General features: G+C 38.2%; 2 protein-coding genes across 4 annotated transcripts; both read right to left on the reverse strand.

The window, feature by feature from the left end:
* Positions 1 to 13,997: 13,997 nt before the first annotated feature.
* On the reverse strand, positions 13,998 to 19,990 carry LOC148098411 (uncharacterized). 2 transcript variants are annotated; one of them, XM_087852390.1, is made up of 7 exons: positions 19,772 to 19,990; positions 19,233 to 19,295; positions 18,914 to 18,950; positions 16,162 to 17,128; positions 15,678 to 15,845; positions 15,264 to 15,359; positions 13,998 to 14,786 (listed from the first exon to the last, which is right to left on the reverse strand). In XM_087852390.1, exons 4-7 carry the CDS (start codon positions 17,125 to 17,127, stop codon positions 14,454 to 14,456), a joined length of 1,563 nt encoding a protein of 520 aa, XP_087708516.1. In that variant the 5' UTR covers position 17,128; positions 18,914 to 18,950; positions 19,233 to 19,295; positions 19,772 to 19,990; the 3' UTR covers positions 13,998 to 14,453. The 2 variants fall into 2 exon arrangements, with proteins under 2 accessions (XP_087708516.1, XP_087708517.1); XM_087852391.1 differs by lacking the exon at positions 16,162 to 17,128 and having other exon boundaries at positions 19,772 to 19,927.
* Positions 19,991 to 21,356: 1,366 nt separating this feature from the next.
* On the reverse strand, positions 21,357 to 22,977 carry LOC102780801 (uncharacterized). Of its 2 annotated transcripts, XM_006797098.2 has the most exons (4): positions 22,959 to 22,977; positions 22,350 to 22,407; positions 22,136 to 22,183; positions 21,357 to 22,039 (listed from the first exon to the last, which is right to left on the reverse strand). In XM_006797098.2, exons 3-4 carry the CDS (start codon positions 22,176 to 22,178, stop codon positions 21,414 to 21,416), a joined length of 669 nt encoding a protein of 222 aa, XP_006797161.2. In that variant the 5' UTR covers positions 22,179 to 22,183; positions 22,350 to 22,407; positions 22,959 to 22,977; the 3' UTR covers positions 21,357 to 21,413. The 2 variants fall into 2 exon arrangements, with proteins under 2 accessions (XP_006797161.2, XP_006797162.2); XM_006797099.2 differs by lacking the exons at positions 22,350 to 22,407; positions 22,959 to 22,977 and having other exon boundaries at positions 22,136 to 22,324.
* Between the last annotated feature and the right edge of the window lie 1,138 nt (positions 22,978 to 24,115).

Here is a 24,115-nt window from a genome sequence, read left to right on the forward strand (position 1 = left end):
TCCAGCAGCAGGTTTTTCACAGCCAGATGAACCTGGTACCTCAAATGCCGTTTGCTGAGGTGTTGGAGAAGAACTTTTCCACCCGTGAGACCCGAATGCTGGAACTAATGACGCCGGCTCTCCAGTTGCCAAGAAGATATTTTCCAGTGAAGAGGTTTGAACTATAATTTCAAGCACTTCTTTTCAGAGACACTGATAGCTTCACAAGGTGCATTAGCTGAACCAGGGCACAATGTTGAGGCTGAACAACAATGAAGTGCAAAGGAGCAACAAGGCTCCTGGCTCTCTGGTTTACTAGGTTATTATTTTAATAATTTTAATTTTCATTCACTTGCTGTCGGCTATCCAGAGTCCGCAATAGGCGACAGCAAAATTGATCCTAAAAGCCACTTAAATGGCAATCGTTTGCAATATTTTTGTGCATAATATCCCATTAATGCCGTATTGGATATGCAATAAGATAGGATATTATGCTGTTAAAATTAGGTAGGTTTTTAAATTACATTCAAGATTTGCCTCAACTCCACACAACTCATCTCATGTAGAGTTCAGACTCCATTCCAATATTACATGTGATTTCATAATCTAGGTGCTGGACATCATATATTCTCCTATGATGGGTATGCATTTTGAATTTTTTGACCTGGAATACTCTGAACTTTCCACTGTAAAACTCATCAAATTTATCAATAATTCAGCCATGGATTGAACATTCACCTCACAAATATCTTTGCGCCACAAAAATACCCCAAATTAAGGCAGCGGAAGGAAAATGAGAACCTCCTACCTTTCTCAATGCTGCAATTTGTCAGGTGCTAAGAAGAGAAGTGATTTGGGTAATTTGGTGGCATGCAGCAGCCTGTAATTACCTAAACTGTATGAAACAGATGAGATAAGAAATGGATTTTCCAGCACCCGAATGGAAAAAGTGGATTTTTAAGAGAAAATTAAATGTTTATATTTTGGATTATATCACTCAGGGCTGTCACTGTCTGGGACTGCAACACATACTGGGCAAAAACATCTTAAAAACAAAATGCTGAGGCAGCACTAAAACATGCAGCACTTTGCTTTCTTTGTTACATAACCTCTCCGCATGCATGCCGTGTTCTCACAACCGCCTCTGCAGTGTGAAAGAAACCCTTTGGCACTAGCAGAAAATTTTAAAAAAAAGAACAAAACTGTGATATTAAGACATGTCTGTAAACACACATCAATATTTTATTTGGATCTATCAAAACCAAAACACATAAAATACATGGGAACGGCGACTCAACCTGAGAAGATTTTTTTCTTTGAATTTGGAGAGATTTAATTATCCGTCTTGTCTGGATGGAATATAATCCTTGATTTAATTCAAGAATACAATTTTCTTTATCACTGTCTCGAGCCTGTAAGCAGTGGTGCAGGTTTGAGGATGACATCTCATAAAATTCTGAAAATGGAAAATGAGCATGAACTTAACTCACTAAAAGCAAGATGTTTTTGGAAAGACGGGAATGCACTGCGTCTGACGTGGTTTTAGATGAGGGTTTTGAATTTCTGGGAAATTTGGGTTTTTCTGGTTTTGTATTTTTTGGATCCTATATTCTGTATTATTTAGTCGTCTGGTTATAATGTTATATTTACATTCCTGGGCTTATGATGATTCTGTTTTCTGTGCTGTTTGTTACTTGATAGATGATGATTATTCCCCTTTTGGTCTTCCTAGTCTGTCTTTCCATTCTTTTCTCTTTGTTTCTTATCTTCTGTGTTTGTCTCAAGTTTGTATATTTTAGTCCTGGTTTCACTGTTAGTGATTTACTCATTATTATAGCCTCTTGTCCTTTGTTTTGGTTTCCCCTGTCTCATTAGTTAGATTCTGTTCAGCTGTGTTCACCAGATGTCTCCAATCTCCTCATCTCCTAGTTCCTCCTAGTTTCTTCCTAGTTATTTGTTCCTTTGTTCTTTGCACCTTCTTTGTCTGAATTTGTGTGAAATTGAGTAGTAACAACAATAAAACTGCCTCTTTTAGGTAATCCCTTGTCTCTAAGTCCTGCAATTTGGCCCTACTCTGCCTCCCACACAGTTAAACCTTGACAGCTTCCTCATGTTTGATGCTTAAGACAAGAGCCAATACACTTTTTATTCTATATTGTGCACTTCCCTGCTGAAATGCCCAAGCTGGCAGCATTGTGTGTGTTTGCCTATGTGTGAAAGAGTAAACTAGAATACACCTTAGTTTCATGTTAAAAAAATAGAATCTTTTAAAACACAAAGTGGTGCTACTAACCACTTTGAAGGGCTGCTTTTAAATGGGGAAAATGTGGAAATAACAAATCATGTCCATTTTGAAAACAACTAAACTAATAACTTTGTACTGACTTTATCTAATGACTTTATGAAAGTGGATCTGAACCAAACTGCATACATTTTTAATAAGCCCTTTTTACATTGCTTTAACCAATGCTTTTTTTCTGTATTTCTAATAGCTTCTTTAAGTATTTCAGTAAAGCAATTTATTGTTTTCATTAAAGTAGCAGTCAGCAGATTGTGTGAGATCAGGTAAAGTCTATAGCTATAAAAATAGAGGGTTTAAAAGAAGACACTGAACAGGTGGAAATTTCTTTCTTTTTATGACCAAAAGCACGACCCAAGAGACCAGTGACTAGTTTAAAAAGACTTCACTTGAAAGGACCTCAGGAATCTGGACTCAAAGGCTGACAGATTGAAGTCAGGTAAGGCTTTTTCTGGGACTGGGCAGGTATTCTCCAGGGAGGCCGCTTAAATCTTTTCCTTAGGCTGAAGGTGGAGGAGAACTGCCAGGATAAATTCAGAGGACGAAAAGGTGGGAAGTGGGTAGGCAGGTAACTACAGGTAAAAATGATGAATGGCTTACTTAGACCAGCTTGAGAAGATCACAGGCGATTTAGCTGAAAGTAAGTCGATTCCTCTGAGGGATCCATCTAAGCACAAGCAGGGACATAAACTAGGAGAGGCTCAAGAGAGTTTTGTCAGGAACAGGTAAGATTTCAGAAACAGGCATACACCTTGTGAGGTCAATTTACCACCATAGAGGCAACAATAATCTGGCAAAAGATGATAAATTAGCATGGCCTTAAATCCATTGAACTAAGGAGTAATGAGAAGAGTTAAGTAAGGATTGGTGTGCCAGCTGGGTCAGAGGGGCAGGCACTGCCCTGCCCAGAGATGGAGCTGAGAACCAGAAAACCTGCTCCAAACACTAAATGAGAGAAAAGGGGAATCTAGGGGAAGAGTGAAAGAGAAAGAAGAGTGGGGCTTGGCAGGACCATGACACGTTTTTGGTTATTTAATTTAAATCTTGTTCTGATATATTGTCTGGCAGATGGATCTTATCACTTTAATGTGAGCACAGGGCTCCTGTAGTTGAGTGCCTGGGTAACACTTTTATAATGTTTGAGATGATGAGTCGCTGTTAGGATGATCGCATTGTTTTTGGTGTATGACTATTAAATATTGTCTTTTAAATTAGTAGATGATGCGCTAATGAATAGCGAGTCATTTGTAGGATCTCCAGCTTAATGGCAGAATTAGTCTCATGACGCTGAATGAGAATACCCAAGAAAAACTGTATAACAGTCTTAACAGAGGCAGCAGAGGGACACTTTAGATTACTCAAACACATTCGCACACACAAGCACACATTCCTCCTGTCATTGTCATTATGCAAATGCAAATGTGAAAGAAAGCATGGCAGTGCGATTAGCACACAAAGTAGGCTGAGTGAGCTATAAGTTAAAAACCCAGAGTGGGAGGATAGAGTTATGTAGTGACATGCAGTCTGAGGGATTATGGCAATTCATTACACACTGTCAGTCACAAGAGCACAGCACAGCAGCAGCAGAACCTTGTTTTTATGCATCTGTAGTTTGATGCACGCATCCATTATTGGCCCCTCACTGTATTTCATCCATCTACTTTTCTCGTTCCCTTCATCTGAGCAGGAGGGTGACTTTTACTCTGCTACGGATGACCATGCATGTGTTGTTGCCATGGTTACCAGGTCACAGAGGGCAAAATGTAATCTGTGGCTGCATGCTGCATTCATGAACACATGGCACATGTTCTTCGGTGTAATGTTTGGCAGCCTCTGACTTGATCAGGTTTGCCTGGCGTGTATTTACTTGGCTGTTTGCCGTTGTTGGCTCCTTATTCATAGCAAATCAATTTCCTCATGTTAGATTAAAAATTCGAAGGACCGAACAGAACCAGTGTGAATGAGTGGCCTGTCGTGTTGCCTTTGGAGACTTTGAAATTACAGGGTGCAAGAGAAAAAAAGTATGTGCAGCACTATAAGTTCAGAATTTCTCATTTGAGTGGCAGACTTCTCAAAATGGTGCGTTGAATACAAGGTAGTTGAGCAATATTGCTTATGTTTGTGTCTCACTATGCCTTTCACATATTTTCTACTTAGTTGTGGAGCTAAAGTTTGAGATTTGTGTGTGTGTCAAAGTCTTGACTCTGCTTGTTTTTAGAGGAATTTTATTAATTTATTTTTGTTTACTTGATGAACCACTTAACTCTGACCTATGAATCATTCAAGAATAAAGTAATATATCTACACATAACGTCAATTTAGCAAAAAAAAAATCGGCAGTTGTATATATAGGCACGTTATTAGAAGCCTGTTACAAAGGCATATTACGCGTTCCCATTTCTTTGGCTGAATGTGTGAAAAATGCCAAACATAAAACAGTTTGGCAGACATGAAAAAATATTTTTGATCCATCACTTGTAATGGTTTGGGGCTGGATTTCAGACAGTAGTGTTGGGGATCTTTCAAAGCACAGAAAGGGAAAGCGCCGTCAGATATTGATCCACCATGCAATGCCATCTGGACATTGGCAATGGCTTCATTATGTAGCATTACAATGATCCCAAACACATTGGCAATACAGCAAAGGCATACCTGGACAGAAAAAACTCAACAGATGATTATCAGTTATTGGGGATTGGCCTCCCCAGAGCCTGGAACTCAACATTATTGAAGCAGTGTGGGATCATCTTAACAGAGAGCTATACAAAAGGCAGCCAACATCCAAAGAAGAGCTTTGAATGTACTTCAAGAAGCCTAGAGACTCTTATACTCCAAGAAATGACAAGAAAGCTTGCATGAGAGAGCTCAAACTGTGTTAAAGAATAAATGTGGTCATACCAAATATTACCAAGAACTGTACTGTAGGTCTGCATTATTTGCAACTCTGTCATGCCAACATTTGCTGCACTGTATGGGAAAGGCTATTATGGTGGCACATGAGCATTATGGGGAACACCCGTCCATACTCCAGCTCATTCACTCTAACGGGGTGGGGTGAGGTGGGCTTCTTCAGGGGCTTGTTTACAAGCAGGTCACAACTGAATACTGAAGTTCTACCAGTTGGATGCTCCCTTGGCTTTATTGGCACTTCAAGTAATTATTGTAGGTTATTAGCTGGTGGAGTGACTTAGCAAATGACTGTTGTAAAAATGTAACAACTGAAAATATGAGAAACAACTTAAAACACGACACCACACCTCCTTGTTGCAGAAATTCATTTCATTATTCGGTTTTTGTAAAGACATAAGGGGGATAAACAAAAGCAGAGAAGATAATGCAGGCGGATAAATGATTTTTTCAGAATAATGACATTTGGGAGACAACTACTTCTTAAGAATTTCCGCAGAGTATTATTATTAGCAGGCAACAAATAAAAAGAGGCTTCTGAAACACTGTTTTTAAACGATATATTAGAATGTAAAATAACAGATATGTAATAGTTTTCCTTCTATCAGGACATTACTGTGTAAGTAGGTTTGTTGGAAGCATGTTTTGTTGATATCGTGCAGTCCCTGTTGTTGTTCTGTTCCCAGGGCTGCAGACCTGTCAGAGGGTAATCTGCAGCATCAGACACACACAGGTTCCAGCGTGCCTCATGAATAAAATCCAGAGCGGCAGACCTCCTTTCTCCATGAACTATTAAGTTGCAGTGTTTTGATTAGATGCTTTTCCTTGGAACAATAATGAATAAACAATGAGCCAGATACATGTATCTGTTGTTTGTTATTAGCAGCATACACATATCAGGTCCTGACAGCTTTGTATTACACAACTTAACTACATTTGTTTCATCCACAACCAAACTCAACCAGCTTTTCACCTTCAACTACTGGACAAAATCCTGTTTATGTAGCCACAAAAATGTTCAAGGACATTTCTGATCTTTTAATACACTTCTTCCAACAACTACCTGTCCAAAAATAGTGGCATATCTAGTCAAACTTGTCTCTATGCACATCTATATCCATAGAGCCAGGTGATTTGTAAAAACAAAAGAAATAAATGTTGTCACTGTATTGCGTAGACACTGCAGAGCCACTCTTGGAGAGATATATGTGTCAGGCATAAAACTTGACACGGAGGTAATGGGTAATAAAGTGGTGATATTGTGAAATGATATTGTCTCTGTTATTGTTTTACCCGTGCCTGTCAGCAAGACACACAATTCTGTGTAATATAATATATTGTATAATGAAATCACAGTAATAGTAGTGGATCCCCAAACAACAAATGTCATGACAAACACATTTTACTATGCAATGAGGAAACCGATATCGGGTGCAGATTTACTGTAGAGCATCAGTAAGTGAAGCTGTTATTATTAAATGATGTGAAAACCTCATATCTCCAATTCGATTATGTTTTATTTTTGTTTTTAGGTGGGGTTGACTGGATGTTGTGGAGAACAATAAAATCTGATTCAGCATTTTATTGATTTTACGTTGGCCGCAAAAGCTGTGCTCATGTGTGGGACGCACATGCAGGACAGACCATGACCTTGTTTACTATCAGGGCACCTGAGTGAAGAGGGCTGGATAGCGTGAACTCATGTGTATTCAATGCGTGTGTAGTGTGGGATGAAGTGTATTTTGACCCCAAACTTGTTTATTCCTTTTTAACTACAATATTTTGTTTTCTGTATTTACAAAAGTGTCAGAATATCTCCTGTACTTTGTGCTGTATAACCCCATGCAGCAACCCCTTAATGAACTTTGGTTAGTCTAATATCTTTTAGGTCTCCAAGTCCTTAGTATAAGTGATACACGTTTTTTTCACCTACAATGACATTAGCACAATATTCATTTATTTGTCTGCAGAGAAACCATTGCTGCTAGTGCAGCTGCTGCAATTCAGTGTGAAAAACACTGCCATTTGATAAAGCACATTCAGACTGTGAATGTGTGATTAAACATTTTTATTGACAATACATAATTATTTGACACTTGATTACATAAAACTCTCCAAATGTGAGTCATGACAATGTCCTGCTTTGCCCCAAGAACATAATAAAAAGTGGACAAGACACACCAAGTGCTGCTAACTGATTTCATTTCAGTGCTCTAACAATCATAAAACAAAGCCAATTGCTTTTTTTCCTTTTTTTTTTTTTTTACCCATTATCGGTCCAGTCCTTGTACCTGACCATTTTCAGAGAAATATTTCTTTTGCTTACTAAGACAGTTAACACTGACCTATGAATAATTCAAGCATTTCACCTATTTCAGGGGATGAACCAGTGTTGAGTTTACATATAGCAGACAACTTAGCAAAGAACCAACTTTAAATTGTATCTTTAGCCACTTTGTTAATAGCAGCTTGTCACAAAAATACATAATTTGTTTTCATTTCTTTCATTCTTCTCCATTATTGATATCACTTATCGATTCAATTCCTTATTGATTCTCTTATGGATTGTCATTGGGTTCTCATAGGCTCTGTTTTGAGAGTCACCGCAATCTCTAAGCAGCAATAAAGAAATTACATTAATGCAAATTAATTGCATGCTGTGTGTCAAATGTTTCATGTTTGTTGAGGTATTTCCCCTCTTCTTTGAGATCAGTGTTGGAGTCATTACTCAAAAAAGTAATTATTTCACATTTTAAACAGAACATGGACAATTTGACTTCAGTAAATCGCATTATAGGGTGGGGCTAGGTTTCACAATGGGTTCACCCGAAACCTTGGCTGCTTGTGACTACACCTGTTTCCACACTTTGGCTTGTGTGATTAGGAAGGACCAAAAGGGGTCCATGGCTCTCTTGGGGACACTCCCATAGGGCTTAAAATCTGGGACTCTGCACCAATTGCTTAGAACTGAAGAAGCTTCTCAGATGAGATGTGAAATGTCTTCAAGGAAACTTAAAGTACTCCGGACGCTTTTCTTTACAAGCTCCTTACACTACGATGACCTGGATGACTGAGAACCTTCACAGACATTACACAGAAAACTTTTCTTAAAAGGAATGCAGCATGTTAAAGAGAGGCTACAGCCTGACTGTTCATCTGTTTGTTACCTGATATTAAGGGTCTGGCTGCTGGGGTCGGCATTCGCTGAGCACTCGGGGTTCTTGGCTAGCTTAGCGTTAGCATGCTGTCTGCACAAATGCTTGCAAAGAACTGAAGTTGTGTTAGCAGAATAATGCGGTTGTTTCTGTCCTGGAAGCAGTTTTCCTCTTTACCATTTATGTCACCCTTCTGTACAATAAAAATAAATGTCCATATCCTCGCTCTACACTGTGTCGCTATCAGCTGATTGTAGCCCAATTGCAAGAACCAATAAGTGGCATCAAAAGGCAGGCAGACTAACAAAACAAAAGTCAGCCCACATTCAACAACAGCTTTAAACGTCCTAGAACTATTCCTAAAGACTACTTAAAGAAATGAATGAATGAATGAATGAATGAATGAAAGGGGACATGCAGAGGGTTGGTGTGACAGAGGAGAATACTAGTTACAGGGTGAGATGAAGGCATATTATCTGCTGTGGTGAGCTCTAAGAACTGCTGAAAGAAGAAGAAGGATCTAACAGCAATTATTTCACACTTTCTTTTTCAAACCCTTCCCGTCTATAGTAAGATGCTTCACTGGCTGAGACCACATCCTCATTTATTTCTCACAGCATTTCTAGTAGATAATGGCATGAAAATGAGTTGAGTCTACGATTTAGAAAAGGTCTCTGAGTGGACTGGAGATGGCTTCCGGACAGGGCAGATCCCCATGTTTTCCCCAGGGAGGTTGGGGCATGAAAATGAGAACAAACTGCTTATAGTGCAGGGGGGTCATATATCAACAGAGAATGGAAAGGGAATGCATGAAGTGTGAGCCTGCTCCTGAAATTCAGATAAATGATCTCCATTTTATTTTATTCATTTTTGCCAATTACTAAATTAGCATCCACACTCTTGTTTTTATCAGCAATGCAGAAAAAAAGCTGCCGGAATAACAGAGTATAATCAAGTATAATAAGAGGAATTAACTGTAATACAACAGCTGAATACAAAATCAATCCTGGCAAAACTAAGCTTCTTCTTTTTCACCCCGACAGCTTCTCTGGGGTGGGGGGTCATTACATCGGCTCATCCACCATTAATATCAAATCTGCCAAGAACGTTGGTATAGTTTTTGACCAGCATTTGAAATGCACATTTCACATCTCAAAGTTCATCCAATCTTGTTTCTTTCGTCTAAGAAACACTGCAAAAATCCAACCTCTAATTTGAAATCTTGAGTATATACGCTTTAACTTTCTTCCATCTCGAAGAGATGGCCCATCAAAAAACTAGCTGACACTCATACATCACTCCTCTTCGTTCTTCTCTTCACTGCCCAATCAAATTCTTTATTCATTTAAAAATTTTAATAAAAACATATAATAGCTCGATGGTCAGGCTCCTGCATATATAGCGGAGACCTTATTCCAGCAGTTAGCCTCTCTTAACTCTTAACTGTTTCCCTCTTTAGTATTAAATCCAGAGGCAATCAAGTTTTTGAGGATGAAGTGCCTAAACTTTGTAACAACTTGTCTCCGCCTAATCTAAATCTGTGGTGTTTTTCAAAGACTACTAAAAATTCGTTTTTATAGGTAAATTTTTTCAGTCTTTCACCCATTTGACTTTGTGTCTCTATGCTGGAACATGTTTACTTATCTTTAATGTGTGGTTTTATTCAAACTGTAAAGCACTGTGTAACTGTGCACTGAAATCAGGGCCCCTACCTTCATCACGCTTCCATTTACCACTGTGCTTTTAAAAGAAGTAGTGGCAGAACCAATTTCTGAGATAGCATCCAAAACAACTTGACATTGAGGGAAAAGAAGGTGGAGGGTAATAATACATTTAGTTACAGTTTGAGTACAGAATAAGCTGCAGTCAGTCAGCTGTTGTGAATGCTCTGTCAGTGGGTAATAATGGTGAAGGATCATGATGTCATCATTGAAAGTAAGCCACCCACTCAGCCAAATGACTTTGTTCTTAACACTGTACTTTCTTGGCCTCCTACAGTAAAGTAGATTGGATGATGAGTCACTAAGAAAAGCAGAGGACAGTCATACAGACACACGTTTTACAGTTAGATTATTAAATTGTACCAAATACATCTTAATTACAAATTTTTCATGGCCTTGAATAACAACCACATGCGCCTCACGCAATGCTGATCTGAAAATATAATCACTTGCAAAACCCATGTTTCTAATGGGCTCATCCGATGTCATTATGTTGCCTCATTATAGCACCTCCTGCACACCCTCATCATGAAAATCAGTCAGCAGCTAGTTCTGCATATATTTCTTCTTCCTCCAGAAGAGAAATTATGCAATAAGTTTAACAACTTTATAATGAAATTATCCAGATCCTAAAATGATTAAGCAAAACTGTGAACATTCAACATTCTTACACTGTTTAGACAAAGCAATGTGTTTATTTTTAAGATTTTTCAATATTACTAAACTAACAAAGTTTTACTTTGCAAAGAAAAACTGAGATTTTGGCAATGACAGGTTTTTGCACCGAAACATACATCATTACAACAAAAACAACCTGATGTTAATGTTAATGTCTGTCAACAACAGAGATGGGCAGTACAAGTAACGCGTTACTGTAATCCGATTACTTTTTCGAAGTAATGAGTAATGTAAGGGATTACTATTGCAAAAAATTTAATTAGATTACTGTTACTTTCCCGTAAGCACGCCGCGTTACTGCGTTACTAAAACCGTGATTTTTCGACGTTCGTGGCAACAGCTGTGTGCAGATCAACAAAGGATAATCTATCGAGTGCAGGAGAGAGTATGAGCGTGCAGCATTTAAAGCGTGGAAGTACTGACCTTACTTTGAGTTTGATTTCGTAAAAAGTGACAAAAACATTAGCGTCCACTGTTCACTGCGTGGGAAGAAAACTTCTTTTTACAGCGAAAAAAAACCCTAAACCTCCAAGGAAGCACCCAGTACGCTACGACGTAATCGGAAATTTATAGACAAACTCACGGATTCTTCCACTGACCGCTGCGGCACACCTGCACCAGGGCAAACATCCGCCTGCTATACAGGTGAAAATAGAGCAACAGGACCGCTGAGTCTTTGATTTTTTTTATTTTCTGCTGTGTTTCACTTGCATTTATTTGAAAGACTGAGTGTAAACACAAAAAAATATTTTATTTTATGTGCTGGAATGTGCAGAATATAGGTTTAAATGTTAAACAAATTTCTTCCAGTCAGAGAATGTTGTATATAATTAAATCTTTGCTTGATTCATAAAGTTAAAAGATTAAAACTAATAAAACTTTTTGAGGGTTGAAATAAAGAAAACCCTTTTTGAAGATATTTTTTTTGCCTGTGTCCTCTATGCCTTGGCTGCTTGGTCCCTCACAGTTTTGTTATTACTATTATTCCTGTTTTAATTTCTTTCCCAAGTTGTTGTGAGCCCCTCATTTCTTATAGTAATTTTGTTCCATTATTGTTTCTATTTGTTCTATTTACTTAGTTCCCTCTGTGTTCCCTTTCGGTTCCTTCTGTTTTCTCTCTATACTTGTCTATCGTTCTTCTGTCCAATACCTGTCTTCCTTTGTGTCAAGCTCTTTCTTGCTCTCCTGATTAGCTGTGGCTAACTTCCTGTTTTGTTTTGGTAGCTGTTTATCGTGATTGTTTTCAGCTGCGTTTAGTTCCCATACTGTCTCTGCTTTCCTTGTTACCTCTTGTTAATATATTGCTTCAGTCTTCCTTTGTCCATCTACATGTCATGCCATCCTCTCTACCTCCACTAAAATAACCAGTAACCGCCCGGTTACTGTGGATCAGGAAGTAGAAGAGGTCGTCCACCATTTGGAAGATTGCTGGTTTGACCCCTTGGGTCCTGTAATCAAAGTATCCTTGGGCATGTTACTACATACAGAGTTGGCCCTTTTAGTGTGAATGTAGTAAAAAAAAAAGGGCTTTGAGTGCTCAAATAGAGTAGTAAAGTGCTGCATAAGTACCAGTCCATTTACCTTTTGCTCCCGAGATGTTCATAGTATCTCGTCATGTTGCTGGTTTCCCTTGTACGTGTTAAACATTTAGTAGTCTGTGGACTCTGCATCACACTCTAACCCAGCGGTCCCCAACCTTTTTCGCGTCACGGACCAGTTTATGCCCGACAATATTTTCATGGACCGGCCTTTAAGGTGTCGCGGATAAATACAACAAAATAAAACTAGTACCGGTACCGAAAGGTTTATTCATAACCAGTGTTGGGTAAGTTACTTTAAAATACATTACATTACTAGTTACTTCTATCAAAAGTAACTCAGTTACTTCAAGTTACTCGTTACTTTCAAAGTAACTAGTTACTAGGGAAAGTAACTTTGGTTTTACTCAAATTCTCTTGTTAATGTGTTGCTTCTGTAACTGGATACCCAGCAAGATTGCCAGTCTTCTAGCTTGCTTACTTGCCACAAGTGCACTGTGCCACCTACCAATAGAAAGGAAAAGATAATGTGCATATTTCCACGAGAGAAATCCCACACCTGGACCGTCATTGACTGCTGCCATGATTCTAGCCTACGTCACAGCATCATGTGCGCCTTTTACATCCAACACAAAAACTGCAGTCGTGGTGCTTTGATTGTACTCAGAACTCGGAAATTCTGCCTTCTTAATAGGAAGATGTAGGTAACACCAGACTGCAGATGAGCTGCACACAGGGCTGGACTGGGACAAAAAATCGGCCCGGGCATTTTGACTAGAGACTGGCCCGCCATTATAGGAAAAATCATAAAGCCTTTGAATGAAAACAAACGCTGTTGTGACAGTGATGTACACTGTTTTGATGGTATATATGCATCAATTTATCAATTGTTTGTTGTAAGATTCAGATAATTATTTTTTAAAAGCGAGACATTTTAAATTAGAATAAGAAAGAAAAGTATTTCTTTGTGCCCCCCTCTCCCTGTTAATGCCCTACCTGGCCCTCCTGGCAAAACTTTGCTAGATCCGCACCTGCTCAGTTACCAGCTGTCAGCTACCTAAAAAAGGATCCTGGGCTTATCTGTCTCTCAGAAACAGTTCATAACTTCCCTTCAACTCATTTATGTCACCTAAAAGGTAAACCTGTTTCTCCATCACCTGTTCAGCTCTGATGATTCAGTAAGATGATTCTCCTGGTTTCATCTTCATGTTTCCCTCACACCAGATAACCAAACCAACATCATGACCAGCAGCTTTTTTGCAGCTGTGGCTCCAGCAAACATCAGCTGATACTAGAAATTAATATTAAATAAATTCTAACAACAGCTGATCAAGCTTAAACGTGCGGCTGTTGTTTAGCGCGACATCCGCTGCACTGTAAACCCGAATCAGTTCACTGAACTTAAAACATTTGTGGAAACTGATTACCTCAAAAGTTTTAAGTACACAAACTCATCTCTTCTAAGTATGGGGGTACTCAAAATTTGTATTTATTGTTAACTTAAAAATTTTTTAATTATATTTTTATTTTATTAATTGAGCTTTACTTAAAAACTATATACTTTAATTTTAATATTTTTGTGTTTTTTGTAGTTTACTATTTTGATCCAACACAATGCAATTATATTACAACCTAAACGCAAATTATATGATTATTAATTAAAAGATATTTATTTTTAAATGTTTGAGTTTAGACTAGTAAAAAAAATTTGAGAAATTCATTTACTTTACATTTTGTTTATTTAACATTTTTTTATGGAAATGTAAAAACATCACAAATGTTTTTATAAAACCATTAACATGGACATGGGCACCATAAAGTGAGCATTATAAATTCGGTGTAGAACATCTTTTTGTAAAATCACAAAGGACAACATCAGTCCTAATAGCATCTTTCTCAAAATACACAAAAATTCAAAATAAAAATTCAAATACTAATCACTTTTGTTTGAAAAAGAAATAAAAAACATTTTTTAAAAATGGATACAAATAAAGATGATCATCTTACAAATAACAAGAACAGGCAGGCAAGTATAGGAAAATTAGGTAAACTGATGGAGTTAAATCCACCCAAAACCTGTAGTAAACTTAAAGTGCTTTAAATAAAGTGCTTCAAACAAAGTGCTCAGTAACAGAGTGCATGTCCTAACAAACATTGCCTTATATTCCTTCCAAAACTACTCTTTCAGCAACAAATCATTTTTAAGAGCATGTAGGCAGGGTTTCAGGGGTTTGCCGTCATCAAGCCCCATGAAGATTTTTTGGACAAAGGTAAATGTGTGAACCAGCTTCCTGGGGTAGTCTAAATGCAGAGCATAGATCAAGCCAAACAATAAGGCAAATGCATCTGCAAATCTGGGAATATCACGCATCACCAAGTCGCCTTCCACCACAACGACCATGCTTGAGGAAGTAAAATGGACAGAACTGGTCTGGGAAGTGCCGTCGGTAACCACTGTGAGAAGGGCAACTGGAGTGTCAATGAGGGTCGACTCATCCAATGTGTCCGCCTGGAATAGACACAGTATCAATAAGTAAGGTTGGTTTGAGAGAATGTGACAAGCAAGACCTGTAATCTAGCAAAAAATTCAGCAGTGTAGTGGGTTACTTTGTAACGGGTTAGGGTACTCTACTTTTTTGAAAAATGTACATTAACGCGTTAGCTTCTGTCATTACATAATTAGTATGTTTGTTATTTTTCTAAAAAAAAAAAAAAAAGAAGTAATTTTTTATTTTATGACTTTATCTCAAAAAGAAACTAAATCTTGACTTCAGCCTTGTTTTTGGGGCCACCTGCAGCGTAGCCGAAGTGCTGTGATACGCCTGTGCCCTGCTCCTGACTCTGTGTGTGTGTGTGAGGGTTTTCTAAAGAGAGGGTATTTTGCTTGTACAATTTGGTAGCTGCTAGGGTATTAAATTGTATTTTAAAAAAAAACATGGTGTTTTATCTCACTGGCAGAATTTAAGTGATGCAAAAATACACTTACATTACATGTCTTAAAGAATTCTGGGTCCTCCTCCCGCAGGTATACAGGAAGGGCACGAAGCACTGCAGTGCGTTTCACGTTGACATCAGGCGCCTCCTAAAAAGGGAAAAGAAAAGTTCATTGAACACAAAGTTTTCAGGTGTCATTCTTTGGGGAGAATACATGTTTATGAAACTGCATGGCATGTGACTCTACATAATTTTGGAGACATTTCTTTTAAGACAACCTTTCTGTCTCTTATGACAAAGAGTCTGTATCTTACTCATTTGACAAAAATCCTACACAGTATTTTAAAATAATAACAGATCAGAGCTGTAATCTGTATAGAACACAGATGTTCAAAGCAAGGAAAAAATTGAGTTTTTATCAGTGAAACGTTTAATTTGTGTTAATTTTATCATTATCAATATTCACCTGAAGATCATAATGATTCAGGATGGTTCGCAGAGCCTCCGATATCTTGCCAGTCCGTGCAGCCTTCTGTCTGTATAGAGCCATGAGTCGTGGTGTGTGTCTGTCAAGTTCAGCGTAGAACTGGTTCCGCAGGTTGATGTTTGTGACTCGGTGGAACTCCGCACAAATCTAAAATAAAACAGGAACAAAAACATCAACATGAAGCCAAATTACTGACCAAATTTACATCTTATCATTAAAGAGGAATTGCCCAACTTCTGTCTAACCTTGTTTTATAGATGTCCTATTAAGTTTTTTTTTTTTTTTTTTAAATTGGACCCGAACCACAAGCACAAGTGTATCACAAAGCTGAAATATATTTTTGTTTGTTATCTATTATTTATTTATTTGTTATTTATTTATTATCTGAATCTGAAGAGATCTGCTGAACTTGCATTGTTTCATGTTAAACTGAAGAAGAAAAAAAAAATCAAAGCACAGATACCTGAGAGTCAAATAGCAGAGCAGGCCATTTCTCTAAGAAGTTCTTTACCATTGGGTTGTCTTGAACAATTTCATGGCGACGAAGTGGAAAGGTAGTCTGCATCAGTTTTTCAATCATTATTTTGTTGGGCTCAGTCTTCTCAACCTCATTTTTTATCTGGACTCTCATATCCTCCAAACTGACCTGATCTTCTCCTCTTGGAAAGTTTGGGAGGTAGTTCACCTCAGCTCTACTGGCTCTTTTTATGTTTGAGTGGGGGTGCTCTCCTTCAGGGTTGTTAACACTCCTCCTGCCAGCGTTGACAGACACCTCCACACATCCAGATCTGGCTAGCTTGGTGCGATACTTTCCCATCTTGAATTTTAAACTGGTCTTCCAACCATAACTTCCATTCCTACTTCCAGGCTCTTTAAGACATGGATGAGTGGTAACAAGAGCTTCTGCTGCCAAACCGACATCTCCATCACTCGGATAGGCTTTGAAGGTGTGCATCGCTGAAGCCATGGTCTCCAAGATGTTGTGCTTTTGGGCTCGAGTCAACTTCAGATGTTTTCCAGACATCTCAAAGGCTCTATTTCCCTCCTCAAGTACATGTTCAACTTCGTAAGAAAAGGTAGGTACTGGGAAAGTGTCAGGCCAACACTTCAGACGCTGAGCTAAAGGCACATGAGGAAGGATGTCTGTATCAGAACTTGCACAAGAACTGACATCACTTTCAGATCTCACTACTTTTAGTGTGCCCTTCTCCGGCAACTCTTGAATATCCAGTAGGCAGGTAAGTTGCCCATCAAAGTCGGGGTCTTTGTATTGTAAGGTAAACTCAAAGTCCAGCCTAGGGTTGAGCTTCTCACGGAGTATGGTGATTAGTTCTTCCACCGACTCAGGCCGCTTAGTTAGAGAAACCTTCACAACAACATCTGTGGTGAGGTGAACTCTCAGCAGGAACTTTTGGGATACTGCCATCATCCTATGAATAAAACAAGGAATGGAGATGATTTTTAAAAAAAATGAATCGTCTCATAAGCACTGTACATCATACCATTAACCTTATTATTAGGGGTGGGTTTTTATAATCGATTCATCGATTAAAATCAATTCTGGCTTGGATAACGTAAAATCGATTCATTAAAATCCTGAATCGATTTTTTAATATAAATTTATTTTGCCGGAAATGCCAGAATCTCTGGTGAAATCTCACAAAATTTCAACAACCACCAAACAGCTAAGACAGTAAAAGAGAGCAGGAACACCGATTCTGCACAAAGACGTAAACACACAGCGCAACCCGCGGATCAGAATCAGTTAGATGTCGCCTTTCTCACAGTCGGGGCTGAAAGCCGACAGCTCACTGATTCTGATCTGTCGGTGGGTCCGCGCTTTGTGTTCACGCCCTTTATGAGTTGATTCTAAAGCTGTTAGTTTGATGTCTCTCCAAACAATATTGACCGAACCAGCAGCAAAAGAAGATCCAAACTACGCTTCACATTAACACCGTCATGTATTCACTCTTACTTTTACTGTTTTGCTTCGACCACGATGCACAGCTCTCTCTCTCTCCCTGTACTTCAAGAACAGTTTCCCGTCTAAAAATCTGTTTTCTGCATTATTCGCTTGCTTGTTACGCACAAGTCTACCATTGTTTACAGCGCTGTCGGCCAACGTTTTTTTTCTTTGTTTTATATACTTCCGAAAAGAAAACCTAATTTCTGCCGTTCAATACTGAACAAATTTAAACTTTTTAAAATTATGCAAAACGCTTAGCCGTGTCTCTAATAAAACCGCTTTAACATCAGAGGTAATGTTCATATGTTGATTAATGGTTTTCTTTCGTTTTTGATGTACTGCAGAATATTTTTATAAAATCCCAGGCCAGGAAAATCGCCTTCATGTTTTTCTGTGTTTTATCCTCAGCTACTTTAACACAAAAGCATCTGCTGTGATGCTCACACCTTTGATAAAGTCTTGCGTGTGTCAGCTTCCTTTTTATAGATACAAAAATATGTAAATATACTGTTCTGAATTATAATATTTCTGACTGTCAAAATTTCCCAGATTCAAATCGAATTGAATCGAATCGAATTAAATCGAATCAATTCGGGACCTTGTGAATCGGAATTGAATCGATTCACGAAATCAGTGACGATACCCAGCCCTAGTCCTGACACACAGGCTGGTGTTTGTACAGCTTCCACAAACACAATAATTTTGTATTTTTAAGAAAAATAAATGCAATATAATCATAGTAAACACACTAACGCTCACGAACACCACCTACTGCCAACAGCGCATAACATACAACTCCCTTCAGTTACATCACACGTCCAGATTATGAAACTTTCAGTCAAAATTTGGGTTTCTAAACATTTTTAATTTTGAAATACCCCAATCAACGTATGAAGACGGTTTTTGGGGGACATTTTATATGCATTTCAGCAACTACTGAAATCTGCACTTTAAGGGACTTAATGAATGGTTTCTTTTAAAAATTAAAAATGATTGAGTATTTTCACATCACATGAAAATATAAATTTTTAATACAAATTTGGCCCTACAAAAAAATGGAAACTCAGTAACCAATATAATGGAGATTCTCTAAACATGAGCAAATATCACAGTAAAATTGTTGATTGGGATTTACACATTGGCTGTATCCTCAGTAATTTTGTACAATTATACAAAATTATTTTATAAGAACGCAACAACTGATGAAACAACTTACTTATGTGACTAAATATGAAGTGTTATAACTTACCACAAAGGTTGAACTGTGCCACCGACCCTTGGTAGATCTGCACATGATAAAAAGATGCATTATAAATAATAACACAGCTATTAAAAATTATACTGGCGGGGTACATTTAAGATGTTAATGTCACAAAATAAAATAGACCGGTTGAAAGAAGTACAAGGTAATGGTAATGGGGGGAGCCATGAAAATATATCTTTTCAACATGATTCAGTGTGACAAAGCAGGGGCATGATTAAAAAGAAAAAAAAAAAACAGGTCTTTTAACCTACAAATGTTTTAATGGCCATGAAGAAAGGACTCTTCAATAGATCTTTCAACTCACCTGTGTTTACTGTCTCCACCTGAAATTACTTGCAGTCTTAAGTTTTTTTCTTCGGTCTTCAGCCTTGGAATAAAAAATAAAAATACTGAAAACCTTATCAGCACACTAAATATACAACACCTTGCTATATTTCAATCTGGGTATTACTTTTAATTGTTTAAGATAGAAGTTGCCACTGCTAGCTAAGTCACTTTTGAATGATGCTAATGAGAAGAAAAAAAAAACCTGCCGAACAATGAGGCTGCTGTTGTAAAAACGCCAACTTTCTTGCGTTGGCAATGGGTCGTTAAAATATCACTAAGACACTTTCTTTATGTGCAATTCTTATTAAAACTGTGTTTTAATCGGTTAAAACTGTAAAAATGACGACATCATCGGTTTGAAAAAGAGCGCGAACAACCGCGAACAACTATTCACTACCTGGGTCTGTGCTGTTTAACACAAAAGTGCATTCGAAAACAAGTTATTGGCTTCAACATATTAATATACTTGCTTTTTTACAGAAAAAATAAACATAACGAAGGTTCCGTTTTACTTACAAGTTTCTCCAAATGTGCTCTCCAGTCGCTCGAGAAGGGCAGCCATATTGAACAGAATTTTCTGTCAACGTCGTTCAGGTTAGAGAGAAAACGTCATGACGTCATGACGTACACATGCGGAGCTCGAAAAAAAAAACATTTACTCAAAAATCATAATTAAAAAAGCAGTATTTACTCTTAACTTCTAAGCCATGTACAATTATAACTGTTTGAATCGTTAACAGAACAGAAAAGTTTTAAGTTGTTTCAACTTTGTGACGAATTTCAATTGTTGTATCCACAAACTTTATAAGTCAGGTATACTGTTGGGGTTTACAGTGTGGTTTCCTCTTTCTGGCGCAAAGTGGGCGATAAACAAACAAGAGAGAAAAGCCGATCCGCTGATCATTGATCAGTTTTCATGATTGAAGTAGAAACGGGAGAGGGAGGGGGAGAATGAAAGAAGGAGAGGCAGCTGTGCAGCAAAGACACAGAATAACTCCAGCTTTGTGCCTTTTTCATTGTAGCTGAATTACGGGACAAACTGTTCCTTTTCACCTCAATAAGAAACGCGTAATATTTTCTCTGAATACCAGATGGGATGGTTGGCAACTCTAATTTATGAACAAAATAAAGTTCAACATCATTAACTTCATAGCACCCACCCAGCTGTATAGAAACTTCGTCATGCTAGCTAGTACGCAGTACGGAAAAGGTCAGCAAAACGAAAATAAACTCCACCTAAACTTGGTTTATATCTGACCCAGATAGACTGCAGGTCATAACTTCTTACCTGAAGTTCAGTTCACACTTGGACCGGCGGCCGCCTCGGGTCTCTTTTCCTTCTGCGTCCCCTTTCCCTCATCCACCTGCTGCCTCCACCACTTGCTAATGTTACTGAATCTGTGGAAGCTCTGCGATAGCCACCACACGAAGTAACGAGTAACGACCCTATCTAAATCCCAGTAACGACTAACGCGTTCCTGATTTTGGCATAATAACTAGTTACTGTGCTCGTTACCACAATAATAACGTAGTTACTGTAACGCGTTACTTAATAACGCATTAGTCCCAACACTGTTCATAACACACGTGAAAAGACCCAGGAAAACCGAGTAAACGATAAAAACGATAACAAAATAACGCTGAAAACTGATAAAAACCCTGAAAACTATACATTTCACACCTGAGCCTCAACTCTCGCAGCCCGGTACCAAACGACTCACGGACCAATACCGGTCCGAGGACCGGTGGTTGGGGACCGCTGCTCTAACCTATCCTGTCAGTGTCACATCTAAAGAAATGTATGAAAAGCATCAGCAAATATCAGCATCTGGATTACAGTAAATGTTGTGGTTGAGGACTGATGTTTTAGTACTATTTCTCAGCATCTTGTTACACTTTTCAAGTTTATGTGTAAAGTTGTTTTTGTAGGATGGCACATTGAATGTGTTTAAATATCAGAATCAGAATACTACCATACCTTGGTACCTCTATTCTGCAAGAGTAATTTGGTTTTACAAAATCAGTTTTATATCTTTTTAAAAACAAGGGTGTTGCAGTGCTCGTATTTAATCAAAGGACAACTGAGTAGAAGATGCATTTTTATTAAAGAGGTTCCCTTCAGTCACTCTGAGTGACGGTTGGCATGTCACTTTTGGATTCACCTCTCGTCTTCATCACCCTCATCTTCATCACCCTCATCGCTTTCTTTATCGCCTTCAAGTAGGGAGTCTTGTTCTTCAGAGGCGCTGTCAGCAAATTCATCCCACCAGTGGAACTGTTCGCTGGCATGACTTTTCTCATCGTCACTGTCTTCCTCTCTAAACTGTCTCCTAAATCCTCCAGGAAGCAGATCCTCCTCTGCTTCTCCTTCATCCGGGTTGACTTCATAGTCAACCTCAGCAGCAGCAAGTTCATTTTCATCTTGATGAGCTTCATTGCATTCTTCTTCATCGTTGCTGCTGTCAGCATTTTGATCATCATCGGCAAAATTATAATTGCAATAACTGTGGTCATTTTCAGTATCTCTGTTATTGTGGTCATTTTCATCATCAGCGTTATTGTCATCATTTCCATCATCAGAGTTGCTGTCATCAATTTCAAAATGCATGTTGAAGAAATTATTCTGATTGATGTGATCACCATCGTTGTTGTCAAGCTGCTCTGGCTCCCAAAGTCTCGCAACTTCAAAGATATGTGGTGCAAACATTATAACATGTTCCACACCATTTTCAAAGAAGTTGTCCATATCTCCCCAGTTACCACCTTCAGCCAAGAGTGGTTGCTCTACATGAAAGTTCAGTTAGCAAAGTCACAGCTAATCAAAAGAAACGTCAACACTGCATTATGTTTCTTTTGTACAATAACAGATCAAGTTCTTACCCTCATTAGGCTGAGCATGGGCCCCATCTCCTTTTTCCGTCATCTGAGCTTTAAAGATCCCACAAAGACATAAGTTATTCAGGTTAAGCAGTACATTTCCCATCTGTACTGTAGGGCATGCTCAATAATCTCACTGTAAATATCTACCATCAGCTATCAAAGTTACAGCATCAAAATTAAGTTTCACTTATAAAGCAGTTCCCCCAAAACTCACCTTTTTTTCAAAGAAACTGTCCTAGTCCTAGTTCAGCTGGGTGTGTATCTGCTTGTTGCTGGAGTCAAAAATATGTTTCAGTTGTAACATTTAAACCTGCACTGTAACTGTGCAATAGCTGTGATGTCATAAGAACTACCAGAATTCCATCCCATGAGTGTTCCATGAAATTCCAACTCAGGAAGGCCAACTCTGATGGCCTTCATCAGGGCTTATGTAAGCTTACTTCAGGACTACCAATGTAGCCACTGTACTCCAGGTACCCTATGACCCTGATGGAGGGAGGAGTTAGCCCTTTTCTAACACAAAAATCAGTATAAATCACAATATACTGATATATAAAAAACATAACCATGCTAACAGACAGCCATTTCTAAGTAGGGATGGCGGTAAAAATAAAAAACTGAGCTTGGTTCTTTCATTGTGACAAAAAAGTCGGCAATGGCTGGGATGTGAGTCATTTAATTAATATTGCATGTACTTATGTGCTTAAAGTAAACAAACAAAAATAATATTATTAATGTTTTAGCAGTAGTAAAAGTTTTATATATTTAGTCTTCTCATATAAAACTGACAACACAAACATCATAAATAAGAGAAAAAACTGACCTCCTATTTTTCACCTGCTCATGAGTGTTTTCATGATGGCGGCAGCCTTGTTTTCTTTCAACAATCAGGAGAAGACCACAGCTGAAGACTCTGTATAGATAATGTAATTTATGGGAAGCTGCATCCCCTTTTACATTACAGGCAGGGGGAGAGGAGGGTCACGAAGACACGCTCATAAAACATTAATTCAGCACTTCATTCTGCTCAAAAGCAGCCACACACGGTGAAATAGGCTGTCAAATACAGTGTGCTTCTGCAGAGAGTTTGGTTCACTTTACTGTTAGCAGCAGTGGCCTCGGAAATGTTCATGCAGCTCATTGTAGTTCAGCATTTGAGAAAAGTCACTAAATAAGCCATTTCTGTCAAAATTGTTAGGAGTGAGAGTATTTACATAATTTTTACATTTAGTAAAATCAATATGTTTCCCTGTGATCCAAGTTGTGTAAACGCTGTTGTGTAAAAGCTGTGTAAACAGCAGGTTGTCACTTACCTGCAGAAGAAACAGCATGGGCTTTTTTTTTTCTTTTCGTAAGTGTATTGGTGCCTATGTCTTGTTCAGTCTCTGAGTGTTCCCATGCTGCAGGTAGCCAGAGGGTATGTGGACACAGGAACATTAAGTGTTGAGAAAACAAGTATTTATTCAATCAGCAGGTGTCATCAAATCTGAGAAAGAAATCCTAAAAACAGAACATCTGAGATTAAAAAAAACAACAACAACAACAACAAAAAAGAGCCAATTTCTAGGAATTAAGGGGATGGGGATTACTATATGTTTGTTGTTTTGCTTCATCATTAAACCAGACTGAAACACTGAACAGAGTGCGTGCTTTGTGCTAGCACATCTCACCGAGAGTAAAACCTCCCGAGTCACCTGAAAATCCTGCATTAAAACTAATTCTAAATTCTGCTGCTTCCTTAACGAAACCTTCTAGTAATTCTCAGACGTCTGACATTAAATGTGACAGCAGTTACCAGGAATGAAATTCGACTGTGGTAGACGGCACTTTTGAATAGTCAAGAATGGTATTTTTATCAGTATGGAAAGTGTCTCTTTTCATGGAATTTTTACTTTGTGCTATTTGTTTAACCTTTTCAAGATTTTAACAGGTAACCTTTAGAAACTGTGTCTAATTTCAGGGTTGTATATACCACTTATG

This window comes from Neolamprologus brichardi, chromosome 15, assembly GCF_056152115.1.
Source record: "Neolamprologus brichardi isolate AB-2024 chromosome 15, ASM5615211v1, whole genome shotgun sequence".
NCBI classification, from domain to species: Eukaryota; Metazoa; Chordata; class Actinopteri; order Cichliformes; family Cichlidae; genus Neolamprologus; species Neolamprologus brichardi.